At 42.0% G+C, this 17,559-nt stretch overlaps 1 protein-coding gene across 1 annotated transcript in view; it reads right to left on the bottom strand.

The window, feature by feature from the left end:
* Positions 1 to 17,559, bottom strand: part of LOC108798328 (multidrug resistance-associated protein 1-like) — a 119,497-nt gene that overhangs the window by 29,395 nt on the left and 72,543 nt on the right. The window contains exons 23-25 of the mRNA XM_018570068.1: positions 11,497 to 11,704; positions 5,449 to 5,759; positions 2,968 to 3,167 (exon numbers count right to left, since the gene is read on the bottom strand). Coding sequence (XP_018425570.1) covers positions 2,968 to 3,167; positions 5,449 to 5,759; positions 11,497 to 11,704 — 719 coding nt within the window. The remainder of the gene's footprint in view (positions 1 to 2,967; positions 3,168 to 5,448; positions 5,760 to 11,496; positions 11,705 to 17,559) is intronic.

The following is a 17,559-nucleotide window of genomic DNA, read 5'->3' as shown; positions in this document are numbered from 1 at the left end:
TTTTACTTTGCAGCAGCCCTCTCTGCACATAACACACACCGGGTGCGGTGTGTAAGTTATAATTTTTCCAAGAGTGTGGTTTTAATTTACTGCATTTGACTTGTGTTTGAAACATGCCCTAATTCAGTTTTAACTGATTTTAATTTTCCATTGTTAATGACCAATAGAAGGTTGTGTTTGATATACTTTTCTTTGCATGGTGTTTCTGTGTACACTGCTTATCCTAAGCAAATCTGCAATGTTGCCATCCATTCCTTAATTTAAATCCATATTGACAAACAAGATTCTAAAGCAAATGAAGCACATTCCAAACATGTCCTGAAATCACATTCTGTTTCTGTACTTTATCTGTACATTAGCGCAAATGTAAGTGTTTGATCAATGCTGCATTTGAAAGGAGAACGCTGCAATTACACATTAGGCCCATCTACAAGAGCCTTTCTATTTTGCTAATATTCTTCCTATCTGTCCTACTTCTACAGCACCAGCTGTAAAGGGGAAATATACACTATCTTGCCAAAAGTATTGGGACGCCTGCCTTTACATGCACATGAACTTTAATGGCATCCCAGTCTTAGTCCAGTCTTAGGTTTAGGAGTGTGTCTATGGGAATGTTTGACTATTCTTCCACAAGCGCATTTGTGAGGTCAGGTACTGATGTTTGACGAGAAGGCCTGGCTCGCAGTCTTCACTCAAATTCATCCCAAAGGTGTTTTATCGGGTTGAGGTCAGGACTCTGTGCAGGCCAGTCAAGGTTCTCCACCCCAAACACGCTCATCCATGTCTTTATGGACCTTGCTTTGTTAACTGGTGCGCAGTCATGTTGGAACAGGAAGGGCCATCCCCAAACTGTCCCCACAAAGTTGGGAGCATGAATGCTGATGCCTTAAGAGTTCCCTTCACTGGAACTAAGGGGCCAAGCCCAACCCCTGAAAACCGACTCCACACCATAATCAGCACTCCACCAAATTTTACACTTGGAACAATGCAGTCAGGCAAGTACCGTTCTTTTGGCAACCGCCAAACCCAGGCACATCCATCGTATTGCCAGACAGAGAAGCGTGATTCGTCACTCCAGAGAACACATCTCCACTTCTCTAGAGTCCAGTGGCGTTGTGCTTTACACCACTGCATCCAACACTTTGCATTGCACTTGGTGAAGTAAGGCTTGGGTGCAGCTGCTCGGCCATGGAAATCCATTCCATGAAGCTCTCTACGCACTGTTGTTGTGCCAGTCTGAAGGCCACACAAAGTTTTGAGGTCTGTAGCTATTGACTCTGCAGACAGTTGGCGACTTCTGCGCGCTTCGGCATGCGCTAACCCTGCTCTGTCATTTTACGTGGCATACCACTACGTGGCTGAGTTGCTGTTGATCCCATTTGCTTCCACTTTGTTATAATACCACTAACAGTTGACCGTGGAATATTTAGTAGCAAGGAAATTAGCAAGGATGGACCTATTACGGTACCATGCTTGAATTCACTGAGCTCCTGAGAGCGACCCATTCTTTCACAAATGTTTGTAGAAGCAGTCTGCATACCTAGGTGCTTGATTTTATACACCTGTGGCCATGGAGGTGATTGGAACACCTGAATCTAATGATTTGGAGGGGTGTCCCAATACTTTTGGCAATATAGTGTATTTACCTATCTGCTTAGGTGCACACATACTGGCACACTTTTCAATAATAACGCTAAAGCTGGCCATACACCTTACAATTATATGCAGATTTTCTGTGGTCAGATGGAATTGTGCAACAGATTCCTCCATCTACACATAACTGTGTGGATGGAGTAATCTCCACCTGGGCCAATCTGTTGCACTTTTTCCATCTCACCACAGAAAATCTGCAGATAATTGTAAGGTGTATAGGCACCTTAAGAGTGGAGAAGCTACTGTTCTTTTGCAACTTTTTAAGCAAACGTGGGCAAAGCTAACCTCTGGCATGCTGTATGTGGAAAAAAAGCCTGATTCCTGTTTTCAAACAAATTATCTCTTGCTACGAATATGGAAGAAAGTCTTTGGGAGTGATAACGCTGAATACCCATTACCACTCTCAAACAGGGATCCCAACCTTCCCTTTAATCACAATCCATGAAAAGAAGGCATACGTATGGCAATCAGTAAAACCATAAAAAATTTGGTCAGCTTTCACACTTTGTTATACTGACCAGCATATGCAATACATTATTATATGCTTATGTAGTCAGCCAGTGAAAAAGCACAGTGGCTACCTCCAGAATCTTATCCGCCCGGACCATGAGGGGTCCCCATTAGGGAGTCCCATGAAAACACTACCCAGGGCTCTCAACCTCATTCACTTGGCCCTGTTTGGTGCCTCATCTAGCTTTGTTCTGTCAACTGATGTGGAAAAGACCTTCAACAGGGTCGACTGGACTTTTATCTCACTCTGGAACACATTGGTCTCAGACCCCATATGCTCACTTGGAAATTGTCTTTGTATTCTGAGCTTCTTGGTCTTCACGTTCCTTGCTTAGTGGTGTTGCAGACTCAGGGGCCTTTCAGAACAGGTCCCATCATGTGACAAATTAGGTAACACTTTGATTACACACAGATGGATCTCTATCAACTAATTATGGGACTTCTAACGTTAATTGGTTGGCCCACCTCATTTTCATGCTTATGCACACTCAAGATTTCGGTTTTATTTTTGTCTTAATTATTGTTTTTGTCACAATACAAATTATTTTGCACCTACAAAGTGGTAGGCATGTTGTGGACATCATGTGGTACAAACCTTTCAAAAATCCATTTTAAATACAGGTTGTAATGCAATACAACAGGAAAAACATCAAGAGGTCAATACTTTCACAAGGCCCTGTTTAATGCTAATAGTAAAATAATTCTAAACCTCTTAGTCTCAAGCTAATTTTTTACACTAGAATCGACACAATATTAAGAATCAATATGTTTTAAATGTTTTCACCAGTTCTATCTTTCAGTTACCTGTTTGCAACAAAACTGGAGAAATAGAACCGTTGGTTGGTATTAAGACGTAGATTGTTCTCTTGAATAAAACGGTCCTGTTCTCTGAATGCTCGTATGACATTTACACCTTGCAGTGTTTCATTGAAATGAGTGTACAAAGGAGATTTACTCACTGAATCCAGACGTTTCAGCTGCCGAGAGCTGGCAACATAAAATCTCTGTAATAAAAAGATAAAAGTAAGCTATTTGTTTAAGCAGACAGACAACCAATTATTTTAACCGTCCAAAGTTTTCTTGATTAGTAAAAATTGGTCAGCATGGTTTACTGAATATGCCTTTTACATTGTTTCCATTATACTGTACATTGGGTAACGGGAGGACGCTAGTTTGTGTCCTCCCATTACCCTAAGGAGAACTATGGGGAAAAACACTGACCCCATAGTTCTCCTTTAAAGGGTTTCTGTGTTTGAAGCTGATCATCACCAACTTTTCTAAACACCTTGACCTTTATTCTACTGCTTTAAAGTTCAACTATGTGCACCATTTGCAATATAATGAGGTTCACATAGCAGTATACTGTATATGGATGTGCAACTACACTAAGCAATACCAACATTTGTGCCCCTTGCAGAGGTTAGTTGATTGATTTTTGTTAAATTATCTAATGTCTAGCTAAGGTTCACTTGTTTTTTTCAAATTAAGAATGTTTAAGTGAACTCCACTAGACATTTATGTTTAAATAGTAGCCCATTTTTCAGGAATAAACTTCTATTTCTCAAGTAAAATATAGGCAGTCTATAACTGCTACACTTTTCTAGCTCGCTTGGTATAAAAACACACAAAAGAGCTGCACAAACTTAGACTGTAAAGTAATCCTAAAAATATTTTTGTAACTTATCTAGTAGTATTTAAAAAAAAAAAAATTGGGCTCGTGGCTATATCTACTGATCACAAGCAGGGCCGTCACTACATTGAGGCCACCTAAGATTTTTATTTAGTCATGTGGGGGGCAGTGGCCAAAGCTACTGCACAATGTTTGCAGTAAGCTGTCTGCCACCCCTGATAGCAGACAGCAGTAGCTGCAAAGTTTAATCCTTATGTTGCTGCCGACATATGTCATACATTGGCAGCAGTGAGCCCCTGTAAGCAGACAGCAGCTATTGCACCCAGGAGTATGTTTACATCTGTAAGGCAGCTGTGAAGCCACTCGATCAGTTCCAGGAGCTCTGACATGTACACCCCCCCTTCCTGTCTGATACCCTGGCTCTATTGCCCATCCAAACATCCATTTGCTGATCTCCTCCATGCTGAATGAACCTGGAGGTGAGAATGATTCCTCACTTCCAGTTTCTCAGCTGTCATTCCATGGCCAAGGAGCCTGGAAACGAAGCTGGTCTAACACGATCTGTGCTTGATTAGTTTTATTGGGCTGTAAAGCTGACATTGGGGGTCTCATAGACCCCCTAATGTCACCATTCTGAGGAAGGGGAAACTCCCCGAAAACGCGTTCAGCTGAGTCAGCTTCTTTCTGCTGGTCTGCTGCAGCATATTTGGATTGTTTTCTCTGACTGCAAGGAATCTGCATGCATCTTGAGATTTATGTCCAACATGCTTTTTATCCACCTCTTTTGTGAGTACCATTTATCACTTTTATTCTTTCTAACAAATAAAAGGATTATTTGCACCAGGATAGGCGGTGTTTCTTTTTTATGTTTCTCTTTTTTATCTCCTTAAAGAGGACCTGTCAAATCCTATCCTATGTGACAGCAATAAAGTCAGTTTTAAAAATTTTTTTTTAAGTTTGTTAAAAGTCCCAAGCCCTGCATATATGCACATATTAACAGAAACAAACTTTGGGTGCACCTATGAAAACAGAGAGCAATATTTTATCAGGCCATTATTATTGGGTAACTCTTAACTGATGACCTGTAAAAGCTTTTAAATGTCGCCTACAGACAATTTTGGGTACTGTAGTTTTTTGCAATTTCATGGGTGCACGCAATTTTGAAGCTTGGCATGTTTTGTATCTATTTACTTTCCGCAACCTTCTCTTTTATATTTTACCCATATTGATGTAATTTTTATAGCAGGGGGAAGGTGTTTGAGTACAAGTGATATGGGCAGCTGTAGAGCTTCCAGAGCACTTTTACCATACTCTATGTATCCCGCACTACTGGAGTTGTCACTGTTTAAATTTTTTTTCTTTTAACTTTGCCTCATGCAGCAAAAAAGCCAGGAACACCCCTGCTCGCAAGTATAAATGCAAGAGTAGTATCTGTATTACTAAAAAGGAAGCACTAATATATCCCCAGTTCCCTTCTACAACATTTAAAACCACATGTGTCATCCCACACATTGGGTACTGCACCTGAAAGGGTGAACTTTCCAAGATAGTTCTCTCCTGAACTCTATTCCTAATGAACTCTATTTCTATAACTCGTGAACATAATCATAATGCATGCATATTAAAATGTGTGGCCCAGACAATCCAATAATTACCTGTAAGAAAAAGTAGAGTAACCCCAGAGGTATAAAGACCACAGCAGCCAGAGGTATGGCTATTGCAATGACCAGTAGTATCTCCAATATGGTTAGTGCCATAATTATAAGCATCATTAACATGTGGGGGATGATATTATCTATAGTGTCCATTTCCTTTGCAAATCGGTTGGTTAGGTTTCCACTCGGTGTTCTTTCAAAAAAGCCTAGGGGGCACCTCATGATGCTGTACAAAAGTTTGCAGTGGAGCTGACGGGACACTGACACTCCTCCAACAATTATAGTGGCAGATGCTATATAAATACATAGAGCTGTGGAGGAAAAAAAACACAAAGCTATTAATACATCAAACAAAGTCTGCTAGGGATGTTGACATACCACTTCAGATATCAGTGCTGACACTCCTGGCGCTCCACTACTGTCCTGAAATCATTAGGCTGTATTGTTTTACAAAAATTCGAGAGTGAACCTCTCTTCTTCAGGTCAGAAGCAATACTGATCAACATGACAGTTTGTCAGTTAAGACAGGAGAAAGCTGTTAGAAAGCTGTTAGCTGTATATATACAGTCATGGCCACAAATATTGGCACCCCTGCATTTGTGTCAGATAATGCACCACTTTGCGCACAAATGTTTATTTTTTTGTTTGTATTGGTATGACACAAAAAATTGGAGGAAAAAAAAAGCCAAACCTGACACATTCAACGCAAAACTCCAAAAATGGACTGGACAAAATTATTGGCACCCTCAATTATTATTTGGTAGCACAGCCCTTGGAGAAAAAAAACCTGAAATCAATCGGTTCCTGTAACCATCAATGAGTTTCTTACACCTCTCTACAGAAATTTTGGGCCACTCTTCTTTCGCCAACTATTCCAGGTCTTTCAGATTGGAAGGGTTTCTTTTCCCAACTTCTGTTTTGAGATCTCTCCACATTGGCACCTTCTCCAAATTGTAAGAAATAATTGCATTCCAAGTTTTTGTGGAAAAGCATGGACAATGTCAAGGTTACAAGTCCATCTCCAGAGATCTTAATGTTCCTGTGTCCACTGTGTGCAACATTGTCAAGAAGTTTACAGACCGTGGCACTGTAGCTAATCTCCCTGGACGTGGACGAAAGAGAACAATTGATCAAAGAATGCAATGAAGGATTGTTCGAATGGTGGATAAAGACCCACGATCAACTTCCAGACAAATTCAAGCTGACCTTCAGGCACAGGGTACAACTGTGTCAGCTCGCACTATATGTCGCCATCTGAATGAAAAGGAACACTATGGTAGGAGACAACAGGAGGACCCCCCTGCTGACACAGAAATATAAAAAAGCCAGATTGGAGTTTGCCAAAACTTACCTGAGGAAGTCAAATTCCTTTTGGGAGAATGTGCTGTGGACAGACGAAACAAAATTACAGTTTTTCTTTACCGGCATTACAGAGCCAGATATAACTCATCACGTACAGTGTACGTGGCCAGTCATATAGGCACAAAGTGCCGGGACGTACAGTGTACGTCTCCCGTCACGAAGGGGTAAAGAGAAAAATACAGTCCCTATAGTCAAACATGCTGGAGGATCACTGATGTTTTGGGGCTGCTTTAGGCACTGGATGTCTTGACTGTGTGTATGGCATTATGAAATCTGAAGACTACCAAAGAATTCTTGGGTGCAAGTAGGGCCCAGTGTTAGAAAGTTGGTCATGGGTTTTACAGCAGGACAATGACCCAAAGCACACGTCAAAAAGCACCCAGAAATGGTTTGAGACAAAGCGCTGGAGAGTACTGGACTGGCCAGCAATGACTCCAGATCTGAATCCCATAGAGCACCTGTGGAGAGATCTCAAAGCAGCAGTTGGGAAAAGGAACCCTTCCAATCTGAGAAACCTGGAGCAGTTAGCGAAAGAAGAGTGGTCCAAAATTCCTGTAGAGAAGTGTAAGAAACTCATTGATGGTTACAGGAACCGATTGATCTCAGTTTTTTTTTCCGAGGGCTGTGCTACCAAATATTAATTGAGGGTGCCAATAATTTTGTCCTGTCCATTTTTAGAGTTTTGCGTGGAATATGTCAGATTTTTATTTTTTTCCTTTTAGTCTAGTCCTGGAGCTGGAAAAGAACTTGTACTTGTACCAAGTACAGTATTTGGTATCTGAACATCCCTAAAGTCTGCAAATAAATAATTGTAAACTAGATATAAATCTATGATTAAAATAGATACAAACCCTAACTGGGTGTAATTTTTGCTAAAGCACACATACTTTTTTTAGGGAACACACAAAGCTTTCTCCATGTGATATTGTCTTGCAAAAGCTTTTTTATTTTCTATGCAAGATATTGATTAAAATATGTAGCGAAACGTAAAAATGAATGCACTTTCTCCTACTTTGGCCATTGTTTGTTTTAAAAACAACTAGTTGCTGTAAATAAAATAATACATTTTATTCTATAATTTCTCCCATTTTAATGACAATATAATTATGATTATAGTGCAAAACATTGTGTAACGGATCCCCACCATCCCGCGCATGCGCAGAAGCAGTAACTTACGAGCACGAAAATGCACCATCCCGCGCATGCGCAGAAGCAGTGGTTTACCAGCATGAAAATGCGCCTTAGCGGCGCACAGGAAATGACATCACTGGCCCTATATAAACCCAGCAGCAGTGCCACCATGTTGCTGGTTTATCGTTAGCTAATCCTTGTTCCAGTTTTTGTGATATCTTGCTTGATCCTTGTGACCCGGACTTCCTCGACAAACCTTGAATTCTGCCTGCCTTGACCACGGAACTGTTATTTGACCATTCTTCTGCCTGACCCCTTTTGTACTGAAATTGCCCGCTTGGAACCTGACCTCGGCTCGTCTCATTGGATTACGGCTTGCACGGTGCTCAGTCTCATTGGATTACGGCTTGCACGGTGCTCAACACCACTGGCACTCCTGCCACTTGTTGTCCCGCTGGGCTCTGTTCCCATCCTCAGAGTCTCCCAGGACACAAGGTGCAAGGGAAGCCTCCTCTCACATCCGGTCTCCCAGAAGGTACGTAACACATTGTAAAGGTACTACAAATAAAAAAACCTAAAATATTGAGCTCTTTCCCCTCCCCTGGTATGGATTGTTGTGGAAATTTTATTAGGTATATGAACGCAGTATATGAAAGGAACATGCGTTTGTTGTCTCTAGTGCGCCTGAACAACCGTTGGAGATAATATGATGTTGTCCCTGTAAATAAGCACGCATGAGAATCATAGTAACGTTATTGGGCATTTATCACTGAGCAATGCTGGATAAAGTTCACTCCGGTGGTAATAGGAGATTATTGTATACATGTGTTTTGTTAGCTGGCTATGTTATGTTGAAGTGATGGTGGTTTTCTGTTCATTTCCTGTCTCTCCCCACTTCCTGGTTTGCTGTTTGAGACATCACTTCCTGTCTGACAGCTATAAAAATAAACAAATACCTGTGCTGAGTCTCTAAGAATGGAACTAGCAAGAAAGCAACACCTGTCTCCTGTGTCCTAACTCTACATGACTCTGAAGGGGTACTTCCAGTCCTCGCGCAAAAAGGGCGTAATACAACCATGCTTTTAAGCACGGGGGAAATTCTTTGTGTTTGACATACTTTGCCGCACTTTAGGGCCGCATGGATTTGTGCGTTTAACCAAGCGAATTTCCATAACAGGATGTACTATCCGTACCCCGTACTGCCATGTAGCGAAGCCCTGTGCTATGGATTTTGAATTTTGCTCACAAATGGCAAACACTCACTGGTCAGCATGGTCACCTGAAATTCAAAATCCATAGCGCAGGACTGCGCTACATGGCAGTATGGTGGCCAAACAGATTGGAGGGGGTAATTTAATTTTCCCAAATTCCTTTGGGAAAGTGAACTTACCCTTTAAGCAACACTAAACACAATTACCATACTACAATGAAAACAAAAAAATTATAAAGCTAAAAAAAGATTTGAAAACTAAAACAGCAATCAATAATAGTTAATAGAAGGAAAGGATAAAGTTGATTAGTGCTGACTAGGGTAATAAGGAGTTATATAGGAACACATTTTATGCTTACTTGTAAGGTTGCTATAACGGATATTGTATGCAGTTTACTGGTCAACCCTTTGATGTGCACATGAAAGAAACAAAATGCAATATAGCAAACATGTTTACATTGTATTTCTCAATGAAGCTTCTAAACACTGTTTGGTCCCTGTTTAGAAGCCCAGCTGTCATTTTGACAGCCAGGATTTGAAGTAAATAGTGGTCGGGGGATTGACATGATGTAGGACGTGCACCCAAGGTAATTTGTAGAAGTTTTTAGGGCATACACTATATGTCCAATGTCTTCAATGAGTTAAAAAGAAATACAAGACTTTTGTACATACCATAAAATCTTTTTCTTGAAGTCCATTGAGGGAAACTGGATAAGTAGATAATCTTATACCACCACCTTTAGGAGGCTGGGACATGGGCAAACAGAAAACATTAAGCCAGCCCCCTGTATAGCCCCACCTCCAATCATCATGTCTCAGTTTTGTGAGCAAGCATTAAATAAAAACAAATACAAAGAGGGGCAGGACCTCTATCCCTCAATGGACTTAAAGAAATATATTTAATGGTTAGGTAGAGCATTTTGTATGTCTTTATTATCCATTGAGGGACACAGGAATAATAGATAATCTTAGATGAATGGGAAGTCCAAAAGCAGTCCAACTGAAGCCAAATAGCTACAGAGACATCCAGCGACATGGACTCACACTACATGTAATATAGAAGACACCACCGCCTGAAAGAAAGACTGGATGGAGGAAAGGTCACTGATGTCAAACCTGTGTACAGATGGGGATATAAATCATCCCAAGTGGCAAAATGGTCTTCAGCAGAGCAAACAAAAAAACAGAAACAGTTTATTAAAATAAAGGTGTAATTGCGTAATACCTCATGAGAGCAAGAGGACTGGATTAAATGGCTACATTGTCAACAAAAGCTAAATTCATTATGATCATTAGTGAAAAAAACATTTGGACAACTGTGGGAAGAGGTCAAGCTTAGCATGCTAATTCTTGACATCAGGAAGCTTGTACAAACAGGACATGTCAATATGCAATTCAAATAGAGGACTGCTAAGGCTCAGTAGATATATATTTATCTAACCTTGAAGAAGGAAGAGGAAGATCCAAGGTAAAAAGATAAAATACTTAATAGTACTTCCTCCAAGCCTAGAAGGGGGGGGGGGGGGGGGAGGTGGTTTAGACACAATTAAAACAACATAAACTGAGTCTGTCCAAATAGCAACAAGGGTGTTACAGGGGTGTGGTAATAGACTACAAACTGAAAATCCTCCACATTATACCCGAAGGGAAAAGTGCTTCGCTGAGGAGCAAAGGGTTCTAATGCTAAAGTCAACATTAGGATTTTTTTGTGCCCCAAGGATTGTTCCTTTCTGTTGGGCGAACCCACAGGATAACCTCGCAACATGCCTAGTGAGTTTAATGAGTTTTGGGGCATGTGAGCAATCTATACTTCCACTGAAGGAAGAAGATAGGCACCTTCGAGTAAAGTTCTCACTAACTTTCTTTCTTTTTTTTTAGATTGACACCGCTCCTCCACAACTGCTGGGGGAAAACTATGAACAGGTGCCTGCCAGCTGGAGTACATCCACCCTCCAGCAGTCACTGTTGTCTGGATGAAAGAAAAGAAATCCAGTCGCACTCCGTATCTCACTTGCCATGATTAGTTAGTAGTTAGTACAGGTCACGCAGTAGCATTTAGTCCAACCAGCTGACACGTTTCACCCTATCCAAGCTTAGCCCGCCGTCTCCCACTTAGCTGCCTCCAACCTGGCTGACAGCTCGTTCCCCTTCTCGTGGCTGCCTGAGGTGTCGAAAAATTCTAGGGACGTCCCTGGTTATCATCAAAATTATTTATCTCTGCTCTTGTGTATTTTCCTTTTATTTTTTTTATAATCTGATCCATTGCATTTAGTCACCAATAGACACAGTCCATTTTACAGAACTACTTTAAAATTTAAACAGAAATATATATTTTTTTGACATACCTTGCATTGTGCCTAGAAAGCTGTACACTCCTAGTCTCATTACAGTATTCTGCTGGGTGCCATTCACAGGCGGATCATCAGCCCACAGTCCAATCCAGTAATTATGACCAAGGGCTGATAGCTGTTGTATGATGAAGAAGACTGCACTTGTTACCAAATACCACTTGCCCATAATTCTGCAGTACTCTAGATACACTGTAAACTTGACCTAGAAATAGCATACATATAAAAGATTAGTGGAAATACATTTACATAATATAGGAGTCTATAATAAGCCTTCCTTAACAAAGCATTGATAATGATGAACAAAGTGCAACAAAAAGACAGAAGCTGATTTTACTCTTTATTAACTCCAATATTTGCTATAATAGTAAATACATTTTTCTGCCTAATACACTCATCCTAGTGATGCATTAGCCATTACAATATAAAAATGATGTCACCATATTCTTGTCATGAATAGTTATTGTAAAAAACAAATACAGGAAGTGAAATTGAGTTTTTGTGTCCCCCTTAGTTTCATGCTGATATTCTGATGGCATGTTCATAATAATATAGGATTAGCATTTGCTTAGCTGGTTAGAGACAAATAATGTTTATTTAGTTGAAATAAACATATCTATTCTGAAAGGGAAATTTTCACAGAATAACTTCCCTACTTGGACTTCTGCAGGATGGATTTGGGGTTCCATTTGGGTTTCATAACAATATGGTGGTTCGTGATGTATCCTTAAGATGAATTTAGATTTGCAGGATGATGCCTAAGTCACTGCATATGCGTACTTCTGCTAACAATAAGACAGGGAGAACATATAACATGCTTTTGCAGTACTATATGGCAATACCCCCTGACATGCATATTGTCATCTAAAGATTGGACGGAATGATGTGTCACGGCAAGGCTGCCATCAATGGGGCAACAAGATCCCACATATGTGCAGTAGTGACTGGTCTGTACTGCCACTGCTGCACATGCTACAATATTGTGATGTCAAAAATATATCGTGAGATCCTGCACATGCGCATTAGTGGTAGTACAAACTGGTCACTACCACACATTCGCAGGATCTCACTGCCATATTTCTGACATTACAATATGGCTGAGAGATCCTGTGAATGTGCGGTAGTGATTTCAGTACATAATCTGTACACATGCAGTAGTAAAACAACGGTCATTATCGAGCGTCTATAGAGACGCTCGATCGCTTGACTGTGTTAAGCTCCCGGCCGGCCATGTCATTACAACGGCCGGCCGGGAAGCTGCTCGTCGGGCTCCACTGATTTTTCGAGCCCTGGTCATTAATATACTGGAGACCATACCGCACATGTACATGAGCAGGACGCTGCCAAGAAGATTGCCCTCTTCAACAAAGCAGTACAGCCCCCCCACCGCCACCACACCACACCACACGCCAGAACCATTCACGACCACTATCACACAACAGCACCAATCACAAACACATACCTCCACTCTCAACACAGCCCCCTCCCTCTCACCTTTCACAACTGTTATCCCCCCACCCTTGCTACCCCCGTAGCATCTGCCATACACATCCTCCCCTCTGTGCCATCCATCAACCCACTACCACACCTGTCAGCCCCCTCACTTTACCACTAAGCCTGCCTACAAGAATACCCTTTCCTGCTTTCACCACCATGCCTCATGCCCCCCTCACTGTGCCTTACAACCCCCTCTCTTTTCAATGCTGCCACAACACCTTTTGTCCCCTTGCACTCACTACCATGCCTAACAGCAATCCTCCTACTCATTCTTCAATTACCACAAATACCAGACCCGCCACTAAACCTAAGACCCCTCACCACCACATCTGCCACAACTGCCTACCTTCACCCCTAACTTGACATAGTCACAATAAGTGAGTCTAAAACACAGCCGCTAATATAGTGTGCAAGGAACGCAAAACATGCCACTTATTCACTGGACCATATTGATTGAGCAAAACGAACAGCATGAATAAAAGAAGTGTCAGGAAGAGGAGATGATGCATCATGTGTGTGAGTGCCAGACAAATGCTGTAGCTATGTGTTGGGGGAAGGGGATTGTGTGTACTGCGTGTGTAGTTCCTCACGCCATTGCCACACTGATATTCCCACATACCACTGTTGCACCAAGTTTGCCCCACCCTCTGACTGCTGCTAAAGTGTCCCCTCCCTTTGGCTCTTCCAAATATGCATAATTCTAATGAAGTTACATGTTATATTGTTGTTTCTGAAACAGGCACAGTTTTGCTAGTAATGCTTAGAGCTACCTTACAGTTAGAATGGCTTTTCATAGGCCCTGCAGGAACTATATTGGTTGTTAAGGGAGCTTGAGGTCCTACCTACAAGAACAACATCCTGTTCTTTTTATTTCAAAATTTTTATTAGTTTCCATCTTATACAGTAAAAATTTGTTACATTCCAATATCATATGTAACACAATAACATGTCGGAAAAGCCTATAGTCTCACCACAGTGTCCCCTCTCCCTGTCGTGGGACCAGGGGTGCCCTCTTACCTGGGGTCCGGCGGGTGCGACGGAGATCGTAGGGTCCTTCTTGGGGTGAATTGGTGCCCGGCGGCGTGCTGCATGTGTGCACATAAGCGCATGCATGACATGCGTGCGTGACGTGCACATGTGGCAATGCCGTGGCTTCTTAGTTGCTTCGGGTGCTGGTCATTGCCGGGAAGGGCCTTGCAAGCACTCCTTCTCTCCCAGCCGTCCCATTGGTTCGCAGGGACCTGTGGCTTCCTGTTGCCCAGACAACGGGGGCGTCGCTGGCCCCTGCTGGGTTTAAATTCCAGCCAGAGCCAAGACTTGTTGCTGAGTTATAATGCCATTCCCTAAGCAGCTACAACGCCTCATTTCCTGTTTCCTGCCTCACTTCCCTGCTATTCGGATCTCCTGGTTATCGACCACTAGGCTTGCCTCACCGTTTATGATACTCGCTGCCTGCCTCGACCCGGACTGTACTCTGACAACGCATTTTGGATTATCCTTTCTTGTACCTCTGCCTGGACTCTCCTTCGGGGATTGTTCCCTGCTATTGGGTTCCAATCCAGCAAACAGGGGGACTTCGCTCCTTCCCTAACACTCCCCCCTTTAGAACTTGTCCATGCTATTATAAACTCATTAGCTGGATATCATTCCAACCGATGAGTATCTACTTCCAATCAGGGGGCCAGTATGACAAAAATTACCGACTTATCTATAAGGGTACCGTTATTATTTACTGATTTTACATACGATAATTACTCTTGGCGAGCTCATTTATTTCGCTTGCCCCGGGTATCAAAAAAATGGAGACCTTAATTTATTAATAGAGGAAAGAAAAGAGAAAAAGAAAGAAAAGAAAAAGGATGGGGAGTAGGAAAATGGGGACTCCTGCCGACCAGGATTCTGATCAAGATTTAGCCTTGATTTGCTGGCTATGTATGGATGGGATTCAGGATTCTTAGATATATCAACCATGGGTCCTATACCGCTTGAAAGTTATGATATCTATCTTGTAATATGCTATATAACTTCTCGTGTGCCATGATCCAGTTTAATTTAGATAGTACCATAGAGAATGGGACCCTTTCGGTTTTCCAAGACCGTGCTATTGATAACTTGGCTGCTAAGAAGAAAAAGGATAATAGTTTGCCCTGTGCCTTAGTGAGCCCCTTGACTGGTTTATTCAATAACAAATGCTGGGGGTCTCTCGGGACGTACACCCGGAGTATTCTAAAGAGCAGGGCAAAGAAGCGATTCCAGAAGGGACACAGTTTTGGGCAGTTCCACCAAACATGAATCGTCGTGCCCTGCTGGTTGCATCCTTCAAAGCATAAGGGGCTAGCCCCTGCGAACATGGTGGCTATCCTTACTGGAACCAGATACCATCTAGCAAAGACTTTGTAGTTAGCTTCCAATAGGGAGATATTGAGCAGTCCCATATTTAATCTCATGGTATACTGCTTCCATTTGTCTATAGGGAGAACTTCCCCTAGTTCAGCTTCCCAAGCAGCCATATAAGATAGTTTAGTGAAAGGGCCAAGCTGAGCTGCATAGATTATAGAGATCCCTCCTTCTTGACCAGAGACTCCCAGACACCACTTTTTATAATGTGTCAGCAATGGAATGCCCACTTCCGGTATCTTTAATGACTGTAGGAAGTGCTGGATCTACCTAAATCTGAACATTTCTGATGGTGGCATCTGAAGAATGCTTTGGCAATATCCCAAGGATATTGGTTTATGGTTCTTAATTAGGTCTCCGATTCTATACAGGCCTTTGTCAACCCACCATTGAAATGTTTTGGTCTGCAGTCCTGGTTGAAAATTCACATTATTGAACAGTGGTGCCAAAGGAGAATGGGGGGAGACCATACCTTCCATACAGTAAAACAGCAGAAAGGCATCATGGCACACTCACAAACCAGCATGTAAAACAACTTGTCTCACCACTAAGGATAATGACAGAGGTTTGGATACACGTCTTCTGCAGAGGATGTGAAAGCCGCACTGCCGCGCCAAGGCACCTCTTATAGTGCGGTCCTAACTCTAAACTATGAGAGTCTCCATCTTGGAGCACATGGGGGCAGAAGATATCAAATTGGGTGCAGGTTTGTCAGGAGGACGCCCAACCTCCTTAAAGGCACAGAAACACACAAGGGATCCCGCACATCCTAATGGCAGCTGAGAAACCCCATTCGTCGCTGCACCAAATCGGTCAAGCAAAACAAACGACAAACGCACAAATGCGTGTGCACCTTACTGTATAACTGGTAACGAATTGTTAGTGCGTTTGTCGTTTGTTTTGCCCATACCTTCCATACCTCGCAACCGATCCCACAGGGCCATAGAATGTGACAGGGTAGGAGCTAGTATCGTTGGCCTTTGCTTGGGACTCATCCATTTCAATACTTCAATAGGAGTGCCCCTGGCCAAGCCAATTTCTATTTTAGCCCAATCTGGGTCAGCTACCCAGGAATAAACAGAGGATAGCTGTGCCAACTGTGCTGCCTTATAGTAGAGGAGTAGATTGGGAACCGCTAGGCCACCCTGGGCTCTAGATTGAAACAGGATGGATTGTGAAATTCTAGGATGTTTATTGCCCCAGATAAAGTTCATAATGGACATCTGCAGGTTGAGAAGTTCAGCCCGATGATTCGGGATTGGTAAGGTTCTAAAGTAGTACAGAATTTTAGGAAGTAAAATCATTTTGACTGAATAGATACGGCCCATCCAAGAAAGGTTATAGGAGGACCACCGCCTCATATCTTCTCTTAGATATTTGTATAGTGGAGGGTAATTCATTGGATATAATTTGGTGTAAGAAGGAGTAATTTTTACTCCAAGGTACTGAAGAAAATCACATTGCCATTCAAATGGAAAAGAGTTTTTAAGCCCCGACCACAGCTCAGGAGGAAGATTAATATTTAATGCCACAGACTTAGAAGCATTAACCCGGAGACTCGATATCTGTGCAAATTCTTCTATATGTGCCATAATATTGGGTAATGAGACAAGAGGGGAGGTAACAAAAAGCAGCATATCGTCTGCGAACAAAGCGCATTTGTGATCTCGTGTCTCGAAGTAGTATAGCCAGAGGTTCTAACGCTATGGCGAATAATAGTGGCGAAAGGGGACAACCCCTGTCTTGTGCCTCTTCAAATTAAGATGGGGTCTGACGAATATCGCTGAAATCTAATCTGTGCTGAGGGTGAGCAATATAATACTTGAAATATATGTAGGAAATGGGGCCCAAATCCCCACTTCTTTAGTAATTGCAGCAAGTATTCCCAAGAGACCGAATCGAATGCTTTCTGCAATTACAACATCCTGTTCTTGATGCATTTGCTGCTATTTCATTCATGCACCACTGCATGTGTCCTATACAGTACAATCTATATACTGCCACTCAGTACATTGCAACAGAGTTCATTGCACCATTGTGGCTTTTAAAAATATAACATTTGCACTGGTTTTTTAATGAGTGAATATGTCGGAATGCAAAAACTATTCTATAGTATACTTTTAAATCATTAAAGTCCACATCACCCAACAACACAGCTTACTCTCT

Source organism: Nanorana parkeri, unplaced genomic scaffold (genome assembly GCF_000935625.1).
Source record: "Nanorana parkeri isolate BGI_ZX_2015 unplaced genomic scaffold, ASM93562v1 scaffold1451, whole genome shotgun sequence".
Lineage (NCBI taxonomy): Eukaryota > Metazoa > Chordata > Amphibia > Anura > Dicroglossidae > Nanorana > Nanorana parkeri.
Note: the sequence above shows the minus strand (reverse complement) of the source record. Positions and strands in the feature narration are given on the sequence as shown.